Below are 20,715 nucleotides of genomic sequence, written 5' to 3' on the forward strand. Positions count from 1 at the left end.
CATGTGGGGGATTGACGAGAAAAGTGAAACGCTATTATTGCACGTGGCTCTGGACATTCTGTAATATTCCCATTACTGTTTTCCAAAGCAAAAGGCAAGGACTTCGCCTGCAGTGCAGATGTTCGCCTTCACGTGTAGTATGCTCTATCCTACAATCAACGGGTTCCTGGAGAAACCACTGAATTAATCAGTAAAAATCCACGTGTCTTTGTGTCCTAGTTAATCGTGTTCTGTTCTAGTCAAACTGTTGTGCTGTGTGTATCCAATATGTCTATTTTATTGTTTTTTTGTACTGTGAACTTTTAACAAAACAGATACATTGGCATATGCGCCGCGTGAGGCCACCTTTATCTATCCGCATCTTGTTGCAAGTGTCGTATTGGAAGTGCAATGTGGCACGTCCCTTTGGTGTGCGTGCCTGAACCCACAGGCGCGGCGCGAGGAGCCTGGACTGCGAGTAGCTGGGGCGCGTCTCACCCTCCCAGTAAACACCGGAGACCAGCCGGAATAAGAACAACAAAAACAATGTTTCTACGTTTTTAATCTGTGGAGCCCCTTAGCTCAGTTTTGCTTTTTTATAAGCTGAAAAACCAATGATAGGCGGAATGTGTGAGAAGTAAACATTTTACAATAAAATTTAAAGGACATAACTAAGATAGCCACTGGCATAAGTAGGCATATCCCAAAAACGGAACCTATATACGGTTATTTGGTTATTCGGTTGTCACATACGCCTACATTAGTAAGTATACATTACAGGTTATTTGAATTAAGCGTTATAAGTGCATTTTACGTTCTGTTTTTGAAAAACATAAAAACAGAAACAGGTAATATATTTTTGTAGTTTTCATATAAAAAGTGGTTCAAAAAATTTCTGCAAATGTTTCAAATGTAAGATATACAAAATTACAACTAGAATTAAACTACTCATCCTTATTAAATGAAGACTTTAAAAAAAAAAAAAAAAAAAAAAAAAACCTAACTAACTGTTGTGCGGACAAACAAGAAGTTATTTCTATTCAAGGATAAAATCCCGATATTGGTTATCTTGGCCGATGGTTCTATGTTCAGACTGTTTGTGTTTTCCAGCACGTTTATTTTGCACCACAAACATCAAGTTGAAAAGAATTTTTTTCAGTCCGAGACGAAGTGGTTCGTAGGACTAACTACAAAATATAAACCCCAGGAAGCGCCAGCAGTAATTTCACAAGACAAATTCTAAACCAGAGGAACCAAATAATACAAAATACTATCCACTACCTCTTAATATTATAAAATAATGAATTATTCTAATATAAACTGAATGACGTAAGCAGAATTTTGCAGAAAAGGAAAAAATATGGGTTATTTCTTTAGAAACGTTTTGTTTGGTCCCCCCCCCCCCCCCCCCAAATTTGACCGTTATACAGTTTACAACACGACCAAGTCCAATAAATTATGCCTCTACATATAACCTGGAAGAGCCTCGAGCATGTGAACATTTGACATTTTCAAGATGTATTTACGGAGAAGAATGTTACTTATGCATACATGCTGCCATCTGTCGGGGGTTCGGTGCCAGTAACGGCTTTACAAGCAGTACTAGTCAGTTTTACTCTGCGATGTGTTCTGTCTTAACTGGGGTGTTTAAGATGAACTGTGGTACTGATATATGATTGTTAAAATGCAGACAGACGGAGTATATTTCAGATTTAATAAGCACTCGTGTTTGATTAATGAATCCAGCATATGAATAAACTTAATTCTAACACTTAAAGTTATAGTAAAGTCGTACTTTTCCTAATTTCCTCGTCATGGTCGCTCTATTCTATCGACGGCCTGCGATAAAAAAAAAAACTTTTAATGGAAATACATCTGCGATTGTAGTGGCAAGCCATGAATTCTTATTAGAAATGTTTCACTTTTTCAACGAGGAACACGTGTTTTGTGACCTGACAGTGGAATAGACCTCCTCAGGTCCTGGCAGTGACCTAAAACTTTTTTTTCGTATTTTAAGTTCACGACATCCGTATGTAGGCAAATGAATGTGAATGTGTGTCGGAAGTTTGAGGCACCTGTATATAAATGAACACTGCAGTTGCCTTCTGTTTGGAGGATATTCCTTTAGACTTTTTGTTTGTTGTGCACAATTATTTAAGGATCTCTGGATTGCCTGCGGAGTTTCGGGTTGCAGCTTTTGAGATCAGTAGAAGGCGGACGGAAACCTGCAAATTACAGAAGTTATTCACAAACGAGTAAGTCAAGCTGCATTTTGTAGTACAATGCTGTAAATACTACTTGTTTTTACGTTTGGTAACCCAATATTTAACTGACTCAGAATATGATTATTCTTGACGTTGGGGCTTAGCATATAGATGACAAAATAGTCTTCATTATGGATCTATGTTAGCGTTCAGATTCCCAGTTTAGTTTGTTTACGGACAGGTAAGTCTTAACTGTCAGACACCCAAGTCTGGCCGCTCCAACTAGACGCAAGTCTAGAGACTGAGATGAAAACGTCAGCTGGTTGTTGGAATCGTCACATATATTTTATATACTGACAAATGGTAGTATTTTATGCATTCCATTTGGGAAATTGCGTGTAGTACTGCGTAGGTAGTTGTGCCTCCAGTATATAATCGGATGCTTTTTCTGCCCTGGAACAGGTGAAGTAGTGTTCGTGGTATCCGAGGTCTGAAGTTCATTGGGAAGGAGAAAGGCCCGCCATGAGGAGCCGGAGTAACTCCGGAGTCAAACTTGACAACTATGTTCGGATTGTACAACAAACCATCCTTCGCTACCAAGTGAGCCCTGTCCCATGACAGTGAAACCATATACTCAGCAAATGCAGAAACTAAACAGTATCTTCGTATAGTTTGATTTGCACAGTGCCATGTCTTAGCTTCCAAGAAAATTAGCTACTACAAAACAGTCTGCAATTTGATGCCTTGAGACGGGATCAAGTCACAGCATTTGTACCAGCTGAGGGTCTCTTGCCTTGTTAGGAATAGGCAGTGAAAGTCACACACATGCGAACGTATTTAAATCACCAGCCGAGTGACACATGCGCTGCCCCTGACACTGGTCTAGTCAGCTGTGCTCACTAATAACATGCTTGCGCAGATTCTGACATGCTGTTAATCGCTAACACCAGTGGACAAAGAAATTCACGGAATGAGTGGAAAGCTGTATAACCCTAAAACACTAGGACTAATCACGATGACAGTCTTGACAGAGAGCACCCCCGTTTTTTCGTAATAGGACCCAGTGACGGGGTTGCTACCGGCGAGTAAGGAGCAGCCGGATGCCTGGGTGCGGGACAACGTGTACAGCATCCTGGCGGTTTGGGCCTTGAGCCTGGCGTATCGCAAGAATGCTGACCGTGATGAGGACAAGGCTAAAGCCTACGAACTGGAGCAGGTGGGCTCCCGAAATACTCCCTATGGGAGGAAACAAGATGAATGTTTTGCTGCCACATGGGGGCGCCTTGTAGCAAGTTCAGTTACTGTGCGTTTACCAGGTACCTGTGAGTGTGTGTGAGAGAGAGAACCATGTGAAAAGTTTTGTGGGTGCGCTATGACTCCCAGTGTGATCCAGATTTTCGAATTTTTTATTATTTTTTTTTTCTCCCCCCCCCCCCCCCCCCCCCCCCCCCAGAGTGTTGTCAAGCTCATGCGGGGAATTCTACAGTGCATGGTGAGGCAGGTAAGTCAGTCTTCATGAGGGGGCACCGTTGACCAGTGTTAAGGATGAGATGATGATATATTTTTGTAGCTGGGTCTGCTTTTCAGTTTTGGGGACTTAAGGCAGACGCTTAAGGCAGACGCTTAAGGCAGTCGCTTAAGGCAGTCGCTAAAGGCAGTCGCTAAAGGCAGTCGCTAAAGGCAGTCGCTAAAGGCAGTCGCTTAAGGCAGTCGCTTAAGGCAGTCGCTCTTTGGCTGCCATCTTCCAGTAATGCTGGGCCATGCTGGGTTCATAATTTGACTGATTTGAAAAGTATGTGAGGTAGTACCATCCTGCTTCCAGTGAACACTTTGCTGGGCACACAGCCAACTGGCTAACACGTTGAGTGTTGTGTGTGCTATCAGCCGTCTCTGATTAAAGGGTCACCAACCAGGTGCTCACTTCATCAAAGGAAAAATCCTTGTTCCTCAAAACACTTTTTTTGTGCTTCCCAGATCGACAAAGTGGAGCGTTTCAAATATAGTAAGAGCACCATTGACAGCCTCCATGCCAAGTATAATACACACACCTGTGCCACAGTAGTAGGGGACCAGGACTGGGGACACCTGCAGGTGGATGCTACATCCCTGTTCCTCCTCTTTCTGGCACAGATGACTGCCTCAGGTACCAAAGAATGCCCCATCCACTTTTTCGCCCTGCTCTCTGCAGACAGCTGGGTGATGGGGACGTGCTGACTAGCTGCTGTTTTATTGCAGGATTGCACATTGTGTACACTCAGGATGAAGTGGACGTGGTGCAGAACCTGATGTTCTACATTGAGACTGCATACAAAATTGCTGTAGGTGTTACCATATGTTTTGTTTGTTTTTTTCCAAGGAAAATATTGTAATACTCTTCCTGTTTTTGCACCTCATCCAAGGGTATGGAATCGTCTGTCTGCTCGTTCAGAAGTTAAGCCGAAATTTGAGTTTCTCTTGCTCTTTCTTACTTTTTCTTTCAGGATTATGGTATGTGGGAACGAGGAGACAAGACTAATCAGGGGATCCCTGAGATAAATGCCAGCTCTATCGGCATGGCTAAGGTGATGTGAAATCAGCAACGTCAGTCTTCCATTTTCTTCTGTGGTTCGTTGTCATACAGTCAGGTCCATAAATATTGGGACATCGACACAATTCTAATCTTTTTGGCTCTATACACCACCACAATGGATTTGAAGTGAAACGAACAAGATGTGCTTTAACTGCAGACTTTCAGCTTTAATTTGAGGGTACTTACATACAAATCAGGTGAACGGTGTAGGAATTACAGCAGTTTGTATATCTGCCACCCACTTTTTATGGACCTGACTGTAAATGCCCGACTCCCAGGCCTTTTAAAGTGATTTCACCCAAAACCCGGAAAACTCAATGAGAAGAATAAGCGTCACAATACAAGTGATAGGGAGTAATCCAGGTTCCTGTACATTCACAGGCTGCACTGGAAGCCTTGGATGAACTGAACCTGTTTGGTGCCAAGGGAGGCCCCGGATCTGTCGTCCATGCGTTTGCAGATGATATCCAGCACTGTCAGGTAACGCCAATAGGGTCTCTGCATCTTCACGCAAGACCATGTAGACTCCTGCGGATCCCTCTGTACTCCAGGCACCTGCATGAATTGAAATGAACACAATCTGATTGCAGGGACATAGTCAAAAGCCCTCACGTCTAGGTGTGACTGAGATTGGGCTAATCCTGTTCTCTCTGCCTTCTCTGCAGTCCATCTTGAACTCCATGCTACCAAGAGCATCTACCTCAAAGGAAGTGGATGCTGGCCTCCTTTCCATCATTTCCTACCCAGCCTTTGCAGTGGAGGACATCAACATTGTGAACATTACTAAGGAAGAAATCATCTCCAAGCTGCAGGTGACGAGCTGTGCCCCAGCACGCATAACTGCAATTGCTTCAACCCAAGTAGATTGTGGGACATGTAGTTACGCTAATTGTCGTTGCTGCAGGGGCGCTACGGATGCTGCCGCTTTCTGAGAGATGGTCACAAAACTCCTAAAGAGGTAAGGGTATTTAATGGGGAGGGTATTATATGGCTAAGTACAAGAACTTCCCATAATTCCCAAGTGATCGGTCGTGTGCCCCTGTGGGTCTAGGACTGAAAGGTTTCTGCATTGTCTATTAGTGCCATAATTAGGATGAAGAAGCTTTGGCGTGGCAAGGTATCTATGATCACTTCCTTAAATATACCCTTCCCTGTAGGACCCAAATAGGCTCTATTATGAGTCAGCTGAGCTCAAGCTTTTCGAGAATATTGAGTGTGAGTGGCCTCTGTTTTGGACCTACCTCATCCTTGATGGGATCTTCATCAACAGTCCAGAGCAGGTGAGTGGGGCTCTGGCGGTGTAATCCTTATAAAGGGGCGTTCTTGCATGGCAAATGTGTAGAATCTTGTCTGCACGTTCAGGTTGAGGAATACAGGGAGGCCCTTGATGGGATTCTGATCAAGCAAAAGGATGGGATTCGCCTGCTGCCGGAGCTCTACAGCGTGCCCCCAGACCGTGTGAGTACTCAGACTGCACCCCGTTTAGCTGTACGGCCAGGCTGACGAGTCCTAAGCTCTAGGTCTGTTGTCATATGTAAGGAACCAATGTAATCGTCAGGTATTACCTGAGCTGATTAAGCCAGAGTTTCATACGAGTGTCCATTTGTTCCATCTGCCTGTGCTGTCCTAAACAGGTAGATGAGGAGTATGTCAGCCCCCACTCAGTGCAGAGGATTCCTATGGGGAAGTGTCCCCTGAAGTGGGGACAGTCCCTCTACGTGTTGGGTAACCTTCTGGCTGAGGTAAGCTTTTTAAACTGTAAAAATGTTGATGATGAGGAATGCAGGTGTGTCAGGTTACATTCTGAGCTCAGGTGGTGCTTCAAGAACCTCAGCGGTTGAAAGGTTTCTCTCTGGGTTTCAGGGCTTCTTGGCCCCGGGGGAGATAGACCCCCTCAACCGGCGTTTCTCCACTATCCCCAAACCTGACGTTGTGGTGCAGGGTCAGTTCTCTGAATCATCTTTGATACACAATCTAACCTTTTTTTCTGTCTGTTTAATTAGTATTCTTCACTCTGTATAGTAATAATTGATTTAGCAGGCAAAAAGCAATGATATGTCATAGTTGTTAACACGGAGAAGTGGATTTCTATCTGAAAATAATTCACTAGATGGTCTGTGTGTCCAGTGTCACTGGTTTGTCTGACATCAGACGTGAAACGCTATCCTTTGGTGACTCATGAAGGTGATATGTTTCCAGTGTCAATCTTGGCAGAGACTGAGGAGATCAAGCAGCTGCTGAAGAAGCATGGGCTTGATGTTGAAAGTGTGGCAGACATCTACCCAATCCAAGTGCAGCCCTCAAGAGTTCTGAGTCACATCTATGCCCGACTAGGTATAAATCTTGTGACAGTAACGTACTGATATGGCTTGTCCAGGATTGAGTATCCCATCTATATTGTGGGTTCTGAGCTACATTGTCTTCGTTTTAAACTTTTCTCCTGATGAGTGAGTTTTGTTATATTACCAGCAGGGCTGTTTTGGTTTGACTGTGTCTGTATTGATGTGATCCAGACCAGGGATGTGGATGATAGTCTAAAACTTTAGAAGAAGAAGAAGATTTAAGTGTAATGTTGCTCCGATTGATCGATGATTCAGTGAAAATGATGAAAGAATGAGTTTTAACAGATGAAGTGATTGATGATGATGGCACACAATGAAATGCGTCCTCTGTACTTAAGGCATATGTGACATCATAGCATAGCAGTGGGCATCGAATTCAGCACCCAGAGAGCAGTGATTGGGGGGCAGTACCTTGCTCAGGGTACCTCAGTGGTACCTTTTCTGGTCAGGGATTTGAATCAGCAACCTTTCAATCACAAGTGAGCTTCCCTACCCATTAGGCCACCACTGCCCACACAATTAAGTTACAGTTTGGTCTTATCATACCCTGCAGTTGGATTGCTCTGCTCTGAGTAATGATCTCAAATTACAAAAGGTGTTTTGATGTAAAATAACTTTGTACATTTCTCACAGGCCGTAACCCGAGACTCGGTCTAACCGGAAGACCATACCGGCGTATCGGTGTACTAGGAACCTCAAAATTCTACTTGATTCGCAACACGATCTTCTCCTTCACTCCCCAGGTGAGAACAACCTGCTCTCAGGATCAGAACAGCTGGACTTTTCATTGAGTAACTTTTCATGTATGCTTTGCCTGGTTACTGGTGAACAGGAAAAGGGCTATAGGTACTTCTATGGTAGTTTTAAATTATGAGTTTACTATAGGCGCTTTTCCACTGCCACCAAGAACCGAGCTGTACCGCGAACCGGTGGGTTTCCATTGTAAAGAATGCGAGCCGTACCCGAGCCGTAACCGCGTTGACGTGGTCCTGCTTTCTAACAGGTCTGAAAGCGTGACCAGACCGAGCTGGTTACTTCACCGCCACCTGATTGGTCGAAATACATAGAGGTACCGATGTTCTGAATATGGATTATTGAAAGGAAAAAGCATATGTTCTATATATTATTCTTTATTAGCAGTATCGCACATTGGGTTGTATTAATGCGTTACTGAAAACTCGAAACTTCAAAATTTCTAACCTCCTACTTAAAAAAATTACTGCAGAACAGCTGAACACAAATTTATGCAAGTGGACCCTAATTCCGCTAGCATTTAACACTTGCGTGATTCTCACAGATGTGCTAGCAGAAATTAGAACACGGTAAATTATAGATAAATACGCACTATATAACAACTATATAAATAACAAACGCACTAAGTAATTCATGATGTACATAATGTAAACGGTTTTACGTCACACTTGCTTTCCAAACCTGACAACACCTTCACCAAGCTGACCCTTCTGAAGTGGAAAACCGAAGTGAGCTGGAACCGCACTGGAACTAGTCTCACTGCGAGGTACAGCTTGGCTACGGGTCGGTTCCTGTGTGCTAGTGGAACAGTTTGTATGTAAAACACATTTAATCAAAGATCTGAGAGCCTTATTTTTATCAGCTAATAATGTCTGTCTTTCTTTGAGTTATTGAGCCTTACGGCTGACTTAACTTTGCTTCTCCGGTGATACTACTTCCTGTATCACAGGTCTCCGAAGGTGGACGCTGACCCTTAACAAAAGGAAAGCCATTTTTGCAAGCGTTAACCAAGTTTGCAAAGTCTATTTAATAACCAAACGTTTCTCATTCTTTGCATCCAGTTTATCGATCACCATCAGTTTTACCTTGCACTGGACAACCATATGATTGTGGAGATGTTGCGCACAGAAATCTCCTACCTTTCTTCCCGCTGGAGAATGACTGGTCGTCCCACGGTCACCGTTCCGATCTCCCAGACCATGTTGAGTGAGTGCTTACCCTGTTGAAGCAACTAACCAATGCATAATGCATTTCGGTTTAATAATTAGCTGTGTGCATTGTGTTACGGAACCCTGGAAAAGCTATAAAGTAATATTCTTGGGCTGCTTGCTAATGTGCTTTTAGGGTCAGTACTGAATATGTAAGCATACCTGATGGGTACGCTGCCTCATTGCTTGTGGTACGCGATGCATGATTGTGGCTGCTGTCTGCTGCAGCGGAAGACCACTCGGACCTGGACCCTGCGGTTCTGGCCACTCTGAAGAAGATGCAGGATGGCTACTATGGAGGTGCCAGGTATGGCCTAAAGAAACTCATAGCGTGTCCTGAAAATATGGTGCAGCAAGGCCTAACCTCATCATGGTCAACCCTGGTTCAGAGACGATTTCAATGTGACAAATATACAAAAAATGAAAAACTTAGCTGGATGTCATTTTGTCATAAAATCATGACTCGAGGTAGACTTATTTGTTCTACCTCAAGTCAATCTTTCAGCTTTTCATGGATTGGGGGTGGGTCCCCATTTCAGGCCTGCGGGGAGAGGTTTTGCGCTGTCCCCGTGTCTGGATGTGTATGTTATAGTCTGTCTGTGGACTCGCCACGCAGGATACAGACAGGGAAGCTGTCCGAGTTCCTGACCACCTCCTGCTGCGCTCACCTGAGCTTCATGGACAGTGGTAAGAGGCATGAGGGCTCCAGCATTGATGAAGAAGACGACGTCTCCTACTTTGCTGGTGGAGCTGTGCATGAGTTTCAGTTTGATGATGGTAAGGATGTTGTGGCTCATAATGCTGATGTTCTGGAACCCCAGTCTCTCTGCTTTACCGGGAGGTAGATAGCTGTCATGCTTCCCAGAATACCGTAACATTTAAGGATTTATTACCATGATGTGTGTGTATTTAACTGCTCCTGCAATGAAATTAGTCTGTGAAGATGCCTATGACTTTGAAGGACCTGAATGCTATTTTTTTAATGACTTTCCTAGAGTTATTTTAACATCAGACATCCTTCCTTCCCATACAAGACTCACCTCATTTCAAGATGCAGCCCATTTAAAACACTGATCCATGTTTTTCCAAACTGTGGTGTCCTGACCCCACTGCCCTTACCATCAGTCCAAGATGATGTGTTAGCGAATGTGGTTTGATATCGTAGCACCTTCTTGGCATGTTCAGCTGGGCCCTTTAAGCTAATGTCCGATTTATAAAGCCTCTCTTTCGTGGGCTGTAAACTCTTTCGCGGCATGCATCCCAACTGGGATACACCTCCACATCAGGAGTGGCATGTGCATGAATAGCGGTGGGCACAAGAAGTCTCTATTGTTCATGTATCAAGATACTGGGCTTCAGAACAGCTTCAGTCCTTGAGATGATGTCGTACAAGTCCTGAACTGTGTGTCTGGGATATTGTGTTTTTTTTTTCCCCATGATGGAAAGCCTCCTGTACTTCGAGGGAGGAAGGTAGTATAAATCTACTTCACACTCCAGAACATCCCATAAAGGTTCATGAGGGAGCAGCGTTTACACCATAATATTCACTCGGTCGTGCAAAATGACTATACAGAACAATCATCAGACCTAATGACTCCCACAAGGTGGCTGCCTAACATAACATAACATGCATAACATTTAGCAGCATTGTGGGTTGATGGCATTCTTTGACTTTCTCAAAACCAATCCATCTGAATGGAAGAAAACGGAGGAAAGATGACTCATCGGACCATGTAACTTTTTCCCCCCATTACCCAGAGGAACTGATTTTGTGTTCCTTACCCCAGACTAAGTCATTATGTCTTGGCTTTAGTCTAGGAATTATCCTGTTAAGAACCACTATTTCTGAGTTTTTGTGAGTTGCATATGTGGGTGTGATATTTGAGGCTCTTCTCATTGATGCGTTAAATAATTTTGGTTTGGTTGCAGTTTTTGTTACTGTGTTGGCAATTTGAGCCCCGACTGTTTTGGCTTCTGCGGAACTCTGTGTGTTAATTGCTTGCTGTTGTCTTGGAAACTCCTCATATTGATTGTCAAACCTCTTCAAGCTGTCACTGCTAACTGGCATTCAGCCTGGTATGACTCACCTTACTTTTCCATGCTTGTGATTTACTTACTTCAGAGTTTGTCCTTTTTATGGTGTTATGCTCGTTTTGTCCACCCCTGCTTGGCTTTTCATCTTTTATTGAGAGAAATCAATTCTGGACTTGCAGTGCCAAGAAAAGTATGGTAATTAAACAATTTTCCAATATTACTGGTTTAATGACATAAGGCTGCCTGAGAAACCAATATGGGTGATAAGTTCTGTGTCCCTAGAGAATGATGACTTGGTGCAATACTTGGATCAGCTGTTGGCAACCACTGCACCCAAGTCCAGCCTGAAGGGCAGCAAGGTCAAGGGGGGTTTGAGCAGATTCCGTGTGGCTGCAACCAAGACCAGGGAGATAGTATCGCTAGTGCAGAAGGCCAAGGAGCTGAACATACAGAGTGAGCAGCCCGACATTGCCGACAGCCATTGGTAGTGTCAGCTCTGACCTCGCGACTAAGACTGGTGTCTGTTTCTCTATAGATGTGCACATGTACCTTCCAACCAAGCTGTTCCGGTCACGCCAACCCTCCCTGAACCTAACGCATACCTCGGGACCTCAGGACGCTGTGGTGTGACTCCTGCTTCGCCCATTAAATCGATCTGTTGTCTGTTTTATAATTAAAAGGGTTTTGATTTAAACACCATGCGCTTAATGTTCTGCATGTATAATATGGTAAATGAAGTGCTGATACACACTTTGTCCAGGAGACACAGGCTGCTCAGCTCTCTGAAGGTAACCTGCCGAGGGATGCAGCAGGAGACATTGACTACCAGGCCTTGGTGCAGCTGCTGAAGGACACGGACAACCTGCAAGATCAGGCTGACATCCTCTACATTCTCTATAAAGACAAGTGAGGCTCTGCCGTTCATTTCTGAGGGTTTTCTTGGCCAAATCTGCCTGCATTGGACAGGCTTGCACTGGTGTGAGCTATAACTCAGATGTTTCCAGTCTAACTACAGCACTGCTTTTGGCTGGGTTCTTGTTCTAGGCATCGTGGGATGTGTCATTGACTGACACTTACTGGGGTGGCTCAGTACTAGGGCTGTCACTGTTGGTTATTGATATAATCGAGAAATCTACCAATTTAATCTGATTTCATTGAGTAATCATTTAGTATGTAATTATACTATACATTGCAATTGGTGCATGCTCAGTCACATATGGAAAATTTAAGGCACTTCAAATCACTTAAGTTGCATGTTTTTGGACAGTGGAAGGAAACTGCAGTATCCACGAAAAAGTCACGCGGACACAGGCTGAACATGCAAACTCCCCACCCACACAAAGCGGGGGGGGGGTGCAGGGTGCAGGGACAGCGCTGCCCACTGCAGCACTGTGCTGACCTGACAGGCTTTCTTCATGTGCAATATTGATATCGACACGGCATTTCATGCACATGCAATTGTCACATCGCAAAGATTGCGATAGTCTGCTGTGTTCAAAGTTCAAGTTGTGCTACAACATTTTTTCTCAGTCACAGGGAACCAAACTTGGCAAACTTTGCAGCTTTAATGATGGACTCACTCATAGATCTTGTGGTGTGTTTGTGAGAAATTAAACAAAAATAAGTGAAGAGGAGGAAAAAGAAAACAGGAACTGCATGGTCATGAAAAGACGTTGGTTTATGGAAGCATTTTGTATTCCATAGAGATACGATATTGAGCAGAAGCAAATGATTTGTTTGTTCTGCTTTGCATCGCCCGACTCCATATGCCACTAACTTATCTTCCAGACGTGTTGTTAGATGATAACTTCAATTTGGCTATATAGTTAATTTTTCAACTCCTAATTAATCGCCAAAACTTCAAATATAGTTTGAACTTTTCAGTATTGTTCAGCCTCAAAACAAATTGGTTTTACAAACCGTATTATATACATGATGGGGTTAACCTTCTGTTTCAGCAGTGATTACAATTCCTATATGTAAAAATAAAGTACATTAAGCAAAATAAAGTCAACGTAATGAGACAGGCTAAGCTATAGTACATATCTATGGCTAACCTCCCATGATCACCTGAGTCCGGCAAACTCCAATGTCCTCGAATTTGCAGTGCAGTTGCGCTGTACTGCTATTGAAGTTCTCCTTTGCAATACTGACGACTGCAATTTCACTCACTTTAAATGTGAACTGTTGCCACACCAATGCTGCTTTCACTCTTTATTTGGGTCCTCGTGGTTTTCCTTCCGCCATATGCTGAGCAATCCAATTACGAAAATTTTAATCGGTGCTTTTTATTAATTGAGTAATTATGACAGCTCTAGTTAGTTCTGGCGCTCTTCTGCTCTGGAATGTTCACCTGGCTGCTGCAAGAGCGCCCCCTACAGTTATGTAGGCTTCCAGAAGATGGGGCCCATGGGACACGGTGGGTGATGGTTTGGTTTGGGGTGAACACTGAGGTACTTAAGCAGAATACTGCTTTACTGAAGTACTTTCATATTCCAGGGGCATGGACTGGGACACTGGCCTACATGGCCAGGACCCCACTGTAAGATCCCTGCTGTCTGACCTGTATCAGAGGGCAGGGGACCTCCGGCAGTGGGGCCTGGTGCGGATGATCTGTGGGATGCTGCGGAAGAAGGTAGAGGAGCTGGATGAGGTACGCAGGTCACCATGCTCAGGTGGAATCTGGATTTCCCTGTTATTTAACTAGACTCTAGTTAAATAAAATACAATATCAGTTGCCAGAAATGTATCCAGTGTGACTGATGTGCATTTTTCAATGTGCAGACAGCAGATTGCCACCTGAGATTTGAATTTTCTGCCCACCTAATGCTGAAATGTTACTGCATGACTATAAACATTATTCTGCAGATATTACTTAGTGTGACAGGTGGCAGTGGGGATCATGCTTGTTAGCAGGAGGTTGGAACCCTGAGTCCATCGTGTAGGTCTCGCTCAGCAGACGGCTTTGGGAGATCCTGGATTTTGGGTGGGTGGAAAATGTGTTTGGGTGCCAGTGAGTGGCTCATCGGTTGTGTTGGTGTGCAGGCCTGCTCAGACTTGTTGGCTCATCAGAAGCACCTGACTGTGGGGCTCCCACCTGAACCTCGCGAGAAGACCATCTCCGCGTGAGTGGGGAAGCAGGGGGGCCTCCCTGTGGTGTACCACTACAGCAGTATTCCTCAAGTCAATTCTCAGGGACCCAAAGAAAGTCCACATTTTTGGGAGGGAGCAGAAATGTGAATTGTCTTTGGGTCCCTGAGGACCAGATTGGGAAACGCTGCGCTAAAGGTATTAAAATCGCCCAGCATAAATCTAGCGTATGTTTCAAATCTGAATCTCACAAAACAAACAAACTGAAGTTCTGTGTGACTTTTGCACAGCTAAATGCTTTTTTTTTTTTTTTTTTAAGCTTAAAACTTTTGAAGGGTTCTCGACTTTGGCTGTTGTACCAGGAGTCTGAAAGACTGTTAGCTTAATTGCAGGATAATTGTGTTTTTTAAAACTGTACGTATTTTATATTGTACATAATTGTATTTTTACACATTGTGTTATACCTTTTTTATGCCTCTTGCACATGTACACTCAGTTTAAATACCATTTATTTAAATACTCATCATTTTATTCTTTTGCCTTTATACTTGCATTTTACTGGTGTTGATTCCTTCTTTTATTGTAGTATATTGTTTTTGTTGTGTTGTATGCTTTTATTTTTGGTATTTTTAGGCTCTGTTTTAATCTTGCATGGATTAAAGGCTATGGCTTAGCGCTACAATTTCCCTCAGGAAAAAATTACATTTCATCCCTTCTCATCTTGTTACTAATTGTAAGCTAGTGAATTTTCCAAAGGACCTTCTGGTTTCATTCTGTATGTCCATGTATGTGTTTCTCAGACTGGTCCCGGGGGGCCGCTGACCATCTGGGGGTCCCTGTGGGTTGGGTTGAGAAACACTGCTGTATGTTATCCACACAGGCCCCTGCCGCCCGACCAGCTGGCCAAGCTGATCGAAGAGGCGAGCGAGAACAACATCACGGTGGCTGTGCTCACTCAGGTAGTGGCCCGGCTGCCCGCCTGCTCCTTTGCTTACCGCTTACCTTTTGAGGTTAGGAATCAGTAGTCATGTCTGTCTGTCCCGCAGGAGATCATGGTTTTCCTGGCCATGAACATCCGCACACAGCCCAGCCTCTTCAGCGAGATGTTCCGCCTCCGCATCGGTCTCATCATTCAGGTCATGGCCACGGAGCTGGCCCAGTCACTTAGCTGCTCGGGTCAGCACCCGACCACTCTGGGGGGGGGGGGGGGCTGGGTCTCCTGTCAAGCTGCAGTGTGACTCCATGCCTGACCCCTGAAACTATTATTCACTGATATCCTGAACCACAGTAAATGATTACACTGGCATACAAATGCAAAATACAGTAACTACACTGCGAAAAAGGGCTTCAAAGTGTCTGGCGTGTCCATCTGTATGTGACATGGGTATGTAAATGATAGTGTTTTCTTCAGAACCAGGCATAGTTGAACTAATATAATTAGTTTCAAGATAAAGCCGAGCCTAAGAAACCCAGCTTCAGTCATAACTCAGTTTTTATGAAATGTGCAGTTACAATATTCTGCCTTTGAATTGCAGTGTTACTTTGGCATCTTCTGTTAAGTTGACCACATGGCCTCAAAGGTGCTGTACTGGATTCCTTTTGTCAGTCTGATTTGACTAGTGGTCTGTATTCTGTCCGGGTCGGTCTGTCTTTAGGGGAGGAGGCCACAGAAAGCCTGATGAGTCTGAGCCCCTCTGACCTGAAGAACCTTCTCCACCACATCCTCAGCGGGAAGGAGTTTGGGGTGCAGAAGAGCGGTTGGTGAACTCTCTCCCTTTGGTTGATGGGGCAGACCTTCCATGGGGGGTGGAGGACCCTGACCTTAGTGTGTGTCCTCGGGTCTGCAGTGCGCTCCGTGGATACTGGCGTCAGCCCGGCCATCTCCATCCAGGAAGTGGGTAACGTGGGCGCCACCAAAAGCGAGCGGGTGGGGATCAGCAAGCTGAAGAGCGACATAAAGTTGGTACGGGCCCCCGCCTTCACCTTCTACTCTAACCTCCCACCCCCTCCACCGCCACCTCGTTGTTTGGGGTGGCGGTTTGCACCAGGATCTGCAGGTTTTCATTCAGTCGACTTTTAATAAGCATCTGCATCATTGGGTGATTTTAAGTGGTGAAAGTCAAATACATGCAGCAAGTGTGAATTAGTAATGAAAGTAGAGTATTAAGAGTAAAGGGCAGGAACACTAACCCTGTCGCTTAATACTTCTTGTTAGCATCCTTTAAAAATATAGCAGGGTGTAGACTTCTGACCTAAAGGTTGCTTGTTGTAGTTCCACATCTGCAATACCATAGAAACGGGCCCTTTACCAAATTAGTCCTGCAAATTATTCCACTGCACAAATGACTGTGGATAAATACCGGATGTGAAGTACATGCCAGTCCTTGTGCGGGCTGTAGGGATGAATGGGGTGTGGAGTATGCTGTGGGGAATTCAGAAGGGGCCACACGGGCCACAGAGGACCCCTTTGGAAGCTTCAGAGGCCTGGGTCATGGTCGCCCCTGAGCTCAGTGAAACTCTCTGCCCCCTTCCAGATGGACGAACGCAGGGCGTCGCTGTCGGACCTGAATGAGGTGACGCGGTTTGGTGCTGTCTGGGCTGGTGGCTCGGTGTTAATCCTCCGACCCACTTGTAGTTTGTCAAAGTCTAGTATTTCCATATCCTGGATCATACTAGTTCTGGGGACCCGCTGTGCATGTTGGTTTCCATACCAAGCCAGCTGTCTAACAAATTTAACTTACTGGTGGCACCATTGTATGTCCGTTTTAAAAAGGAGAAAAAAATAATTATAATAATCTCCCTTTAGTTTTATAAAAATGACATTAAATATCCAAAGTAAGATTATTAAATTGTTGCGTTAATGGATTTGGGGTGGTAAACCTAATTATGCTCAGTTTGTTATGTTCAGGACTTAATTTTTCATAATTGAGTTATGATAGTCACAGCTAAACAAAAATGAAATACCTTCTTTGTATCTGTACAACCCCCCCCCCCCCCTTAATGAATTCCAATGTTATTGCTTGTCAAATCACTGTCAGCTATCACTCAACAGCTCCACCATGCCTAATTAAAAGGGGGTCATTGGATTGCTAAATCGGCACGAGGGGGATAAAGTTTGGGGAATGAGATTTAGAAGAGACTGGTTATCTGGGCCTGGAATGTTTTCCTGAATATCACATATCTGTTAAACTAAAGGGTGGCAAGAAGCTTTGCTTTCTCTCCCTTGGAGAAGGGATCCAATAAGAAGTCAAGACTCTGGGGCTCTGCAGCAAACTGTAATGCTTGCTAATTAATTATCATAAACTAATCCTAATCCCCTAATCTGGGTGATGCCTGGTTAATGGTTCACCTGGCACTTTCCATCTTTTCTTGAGTGACCAGAGAAGCAACACTGAACTTGATCTAATTCAAAAGTAGATCTTTGTCTAATTTTACTAAACCATTTACAGGATATCCTAAAGTCAGAGTCCTAACCTCATTTTGAATTTCCTTTCTTGCAGACCTTGACTCCAAATTCACCGGACGTTGAGCACATTGAGTCTGGGGTACGTTCTGAAACAATCACTGGATAAAAGCTTTAAAAAAAGAAACCCCGAGGTTTCAAAGTAGGCAGACATGACACATTGGCATCCTGTATTGTCCTATGTTAAATAAAATGGGAGGATCTGCATCTTTTCCAGAGGTACAAACTCCCATCAGTGGAGTCATTTGACACATCCCCCATATCTACGATGCCCCGGGACAACCGGCAGGGTCAGTGGCTGCGTCGGAGACGTCTGGATGGGGCACTTAACAGGGTGCCAGTCGGCTTCTACCAGAAGGTGTGGAAGATCCTGCAGAAGGTAAGCAGCAAGGTCTTGTATGGTTTCCTTATAAAATGCATCGTCCAAATAGGTTTTGCTCATATGAGTTTTATTTGCACAAAAATGTTCTGAGGGCAGAACAAAAAATGATTGGTTCTCTCTGAACCAATCACATTGTAGAGGAGGTGGGTCCAAGCAACTAGGAGGCAGGACCAAGACACCTGATTGGTCCTGTCTCCTCTAGTTGCTAGGATCCACCTTCTCTACAATGTGATTTGGTTATCGCTCTGAACCAATCATTTTTGTTCTACTTTTACAACATTTTTGTAAAACTCTCATGAGCAAAAGTTTCAAGCACTCTAAAGCAAAACCACTATCCCATGAATTTGATGCATAGGTGTCTCAAAATAATTCATTATGTAGCTGATGATAGTCAGCAGCAAAGGGAAGTCAACACAAAGGTTCCATGCTGTCTGCAGCAGTGTAACAGGCTTGAAGGACTGAGCTTGCTTGATGCACCTTTCCTTTGCAATCCTCTTGCTTTCCCGCAGTGCCATGGCCTATCCATTGAGGGGTTTGTCTTGCCATCATCAACCACACGTGAGGTGGGGGCTTCAGATTTTTTGTATTTCAGCACAAATTATACACACTTCAGGGACTGTCCATCAGTGTTTAGTGTTTTTGAATATTGACTGCTGGTCCAGGATTCTAGTTCCCATCTCCTCCTTCCCAGATGACCCCTGGTGAGATTAAGTTTGCAGTGCACGTGGAGACTGTGTTAAACCGCGTTCCACAACCTGAGTACCGACAGCTGCTGGTGGAGGCCATCCTGGTGCTCACCATGCTGGCAGAAATTGACATACCAAGTATTGGCAGTATCATCCACGTGGAGAAGATTGTACACATTGCCAACGGCATGTTTTACAAAGATCAGGTATGCGTCAGGGCTTAATCTACATTTTTCTCCTATATTTGGTTAAATTTAAGCACATTGGGTAAATTTTGAACCCATTAAGTTTTTTACAAAAATATTTCAGCATGGATACATTGCTGAGGGTTATAAATGGTAAAGCCACTCCTGGGATTCAACACGTTCAGTCCTTATCATTCAGGTCTTGTTCCTTAATGAAGCTTTTTCTCATCAGTCTTCTGTCCCCTCATGCTTTTCACAGAAAGATTTTGGGGCTGATGAAAGTCTTTTGGAGAAAGACCGGTCCAACGGTATCTGCAGGCTACTGTATGATAGCGCGCCCAGTGGCCGGTTTGGCACCATGACGTATCTTGCCAGGGCTGTGGCCACCTACGTGCAGGACTTTCTGCCCAGTGGTTCCTGTGCAATTCAGTGAAATGACATAACTACTCAGGTCTCAGTCTTGAAAAAACTTCTTTCAAGATGGAGGTTTGGACAAAGGTTTATGTGCCTCATCCAGACATTCTCTATGGAAATGATATTGTGGCTTGCTTTGTGTGCTGATAAGCAAACCTACCTAACTGCAACAGAATTAAGTTAATTTTAATTATACATTAACTATCCCTAAAACTGCTAATAGGAAATGTTTTATAGTTCTGTTAATACAGGAAGTATGTCTTAAGCTGCAAATGGTACGTGTGTTTATCCTTATTTTGCAGACGGTTACTTCAAGGAGTGAATAGTGATTTTATTATGCAGTTCTTCAAGGTGATTTCACTAATATTTTGTTGTTCAAAAGCATTTTTCCCCCCAACATAACATTTTAAACTCCTTTCATTGCGTAGACCTATTAATAATAGGTTAATGATTTAGAATTCAAAAGTGCATTCAGTTCTAACCAGTGCAATAAGGATAATTTTGAAAGATGTTACATAGGTGTGTGTGTGTTTCAAATGTAGTTATATAAGTAATCTGAAGTCAAGACCTAATTTAACATATTACTGCTTTGTGATGTATGCGTTTGTTTTAAATGGCCAATGGAAGATTATGATAGATAATGTATTTTGAGTTACATTCTTGTTTTCAGAAAATTAAGTATCCTGTTGAGTAAAAAACATGATTTTACTCTGTCACACCATTGTCTAGTTGTAAGATGTCATTCAAGTTTCAAATAACTATGAGAAAGTCATTTTAATGTTTATGTTTGACTGAAACTGTGTGTCTGTAATGCGAACAAAATAAAATCTGATCTGCTTTGTTCATTACCACATTGTAGCCATTTTTAGTGAAGCATCTCCAGCTTACACACCCCTCCCAGTATAATTTCAGACCTGGTCATATTAGTTCTTGTTATAAACGTAATGGTAAATACCCGGGATGGGAACAAGTCATTCCTTGGCGAGTCCAAGTCTCAAGTCAAAACATGGCAGTCTGAGTCAAGTCTCAAGTCATTCGCCCTGGAGTCCAAGTGTTTCCATCATTATTGCTGTCGTGTCACAAGTCATCAAATTTGTGACTGGAGTCCATGTCGAGTTGTGAGTCATGTAACTTGAGTTTTTTTTTTTTAAAACCTTTTAGTGAACAAACTTGCCACAGCAAAAGCCAGCCAGAGTATGTCATGGGATATATTCATTATAGGCAGAGAAGGGTGAAAAGTGTGTCCTCACGGTTTTTGTGTCCATGTATATGCAGAGTAATGCATATTTCCAACAAACTCCTTGGAGACCTTTCATTCAGCCAATTGAAAATTAGACAGCAGAGAATGAATATACACAGAAATGATAAAATTAACATTATGGTAACCACTTTGAGTTATAGGGTAC

At 43.6% G+C, this 20,715-nt stretch overlaps 1 protein-coding gene across 5 annotated transcripts; it reads left to right on the forward strand.

Moving 5' to 3' along the window:
• The first annotated feature begins 1,624 nt into the window (after positions 1-1,624).
• phka1a (phosphorylase kinase, alpha 1a (muscle)) lies at positions 1,625-20,157 on the forward strand. Of its 5 annotated transcripts, XM_049027888.1 has the most exons (35): positions 1,625-1,641; positions 2,139-2,234; positions 2,646-2,783; positions 3,241-3,399; positions 3,637-3,684; positions 4,158-4,326; positions 4,419-4,501; positions 4,664-4,744; positions 5,134-5,232; positions 5,418-5,564; positions 5,657-5,710; positions 5,910-6,032; positions 6,115-6,210; positions 6,387-6,494; positions 6,616-6,694; positions 6,952-7,086; positions 7,728-7,837; positions 8,909-9,053; positions 9,284-9,362; positions 9,672-9,832; positions 11,372-11,542; positions 11,625-11,713; positions 11,850-11,995; positions 13,589-13,742; positions 14,135-14,214; positions 15,060-15,138; positions 15,226-15,355; positions 15,835-15,936; positions 16,027-16,142; positions 16,714-16,752; positions 17,680-17,724; positions 17,860-18,021; positions 18,534-18,587; positions 18,716-18,916; positions 19,155-20,157. In XM_049027888.1, exons 3-35 carry the CDS (start codon positions 2,706-2,708, stop codon positions 19,326-19,328), a joined length of 3,696 nt encoding a protein of 1,231 aa, XP_048883845.1. In that variant the 5' UTR covers positions 1,625-1,641; positions 2,139-2,234; positions 2,646-2,705; the 3' UTR covers positions 19,329-20,157. The 5 variants fall into 5 exon arrangements, with proteins under 5 accessions (XP_048883845.1, XP_048883848.1, XP_048883847.1 ...); XM_049027891.1 differs by lacking the exon at positions 1,625-1,641 and having other exon boundaries at positions 1,778-2,234; positions 9,672-9,742; XM_049027889.1 differs by lacking the exons at positions 1,625-1,641; positions 2,139-2,234 and adding an exon at positions 2,259-2,424.
• The last annotated feature ends 558 nt before the right edge of the window (positions 20,158-20,715 follow it).

This window comes from Brienomyrus brachyistius, chromosome 10 (genome assembly GCF_023856365.1).
Source record: "Brienomyrus brachyistius isolate T26 chromosome 10, BBRACH_0.4, whole genome shotgun sequence".
NCBI lineage: Eukaryota > Metazoa > Chordata > Actinopteri > Osteoglossiformes > Mormyridae > Brienomyrus > Brienomyrus brachyistius.

What these genes read in the sequence shown, in the direction of transcription:
- phka1a (XM_049027888.1), top strand. Translation starts at nt 2,706, where the DNA reads ATGAGGAGCCGGAGTAACTCCGGAGTCAAACTTGACAACTATGTTCGG. An exon ending in ACAGCGTGCCCCCAGACCGT is followed by an intron (nt 6,211 to 6,386) that starts GTGAGTACTCAG and finishes TGTCCTAAACAG; the next exon opens with GTAGATGAGGAGTATGTCAG. An exon ending in GATCTCCCAGACCATGTTGA is followed by an intron (nt 9,054 to 9,283) that starts GTGAGTGCTTAC and finishes TGTCTGCTGCAG; the next exon opens with CGGAAGACCACTCGGACCTG.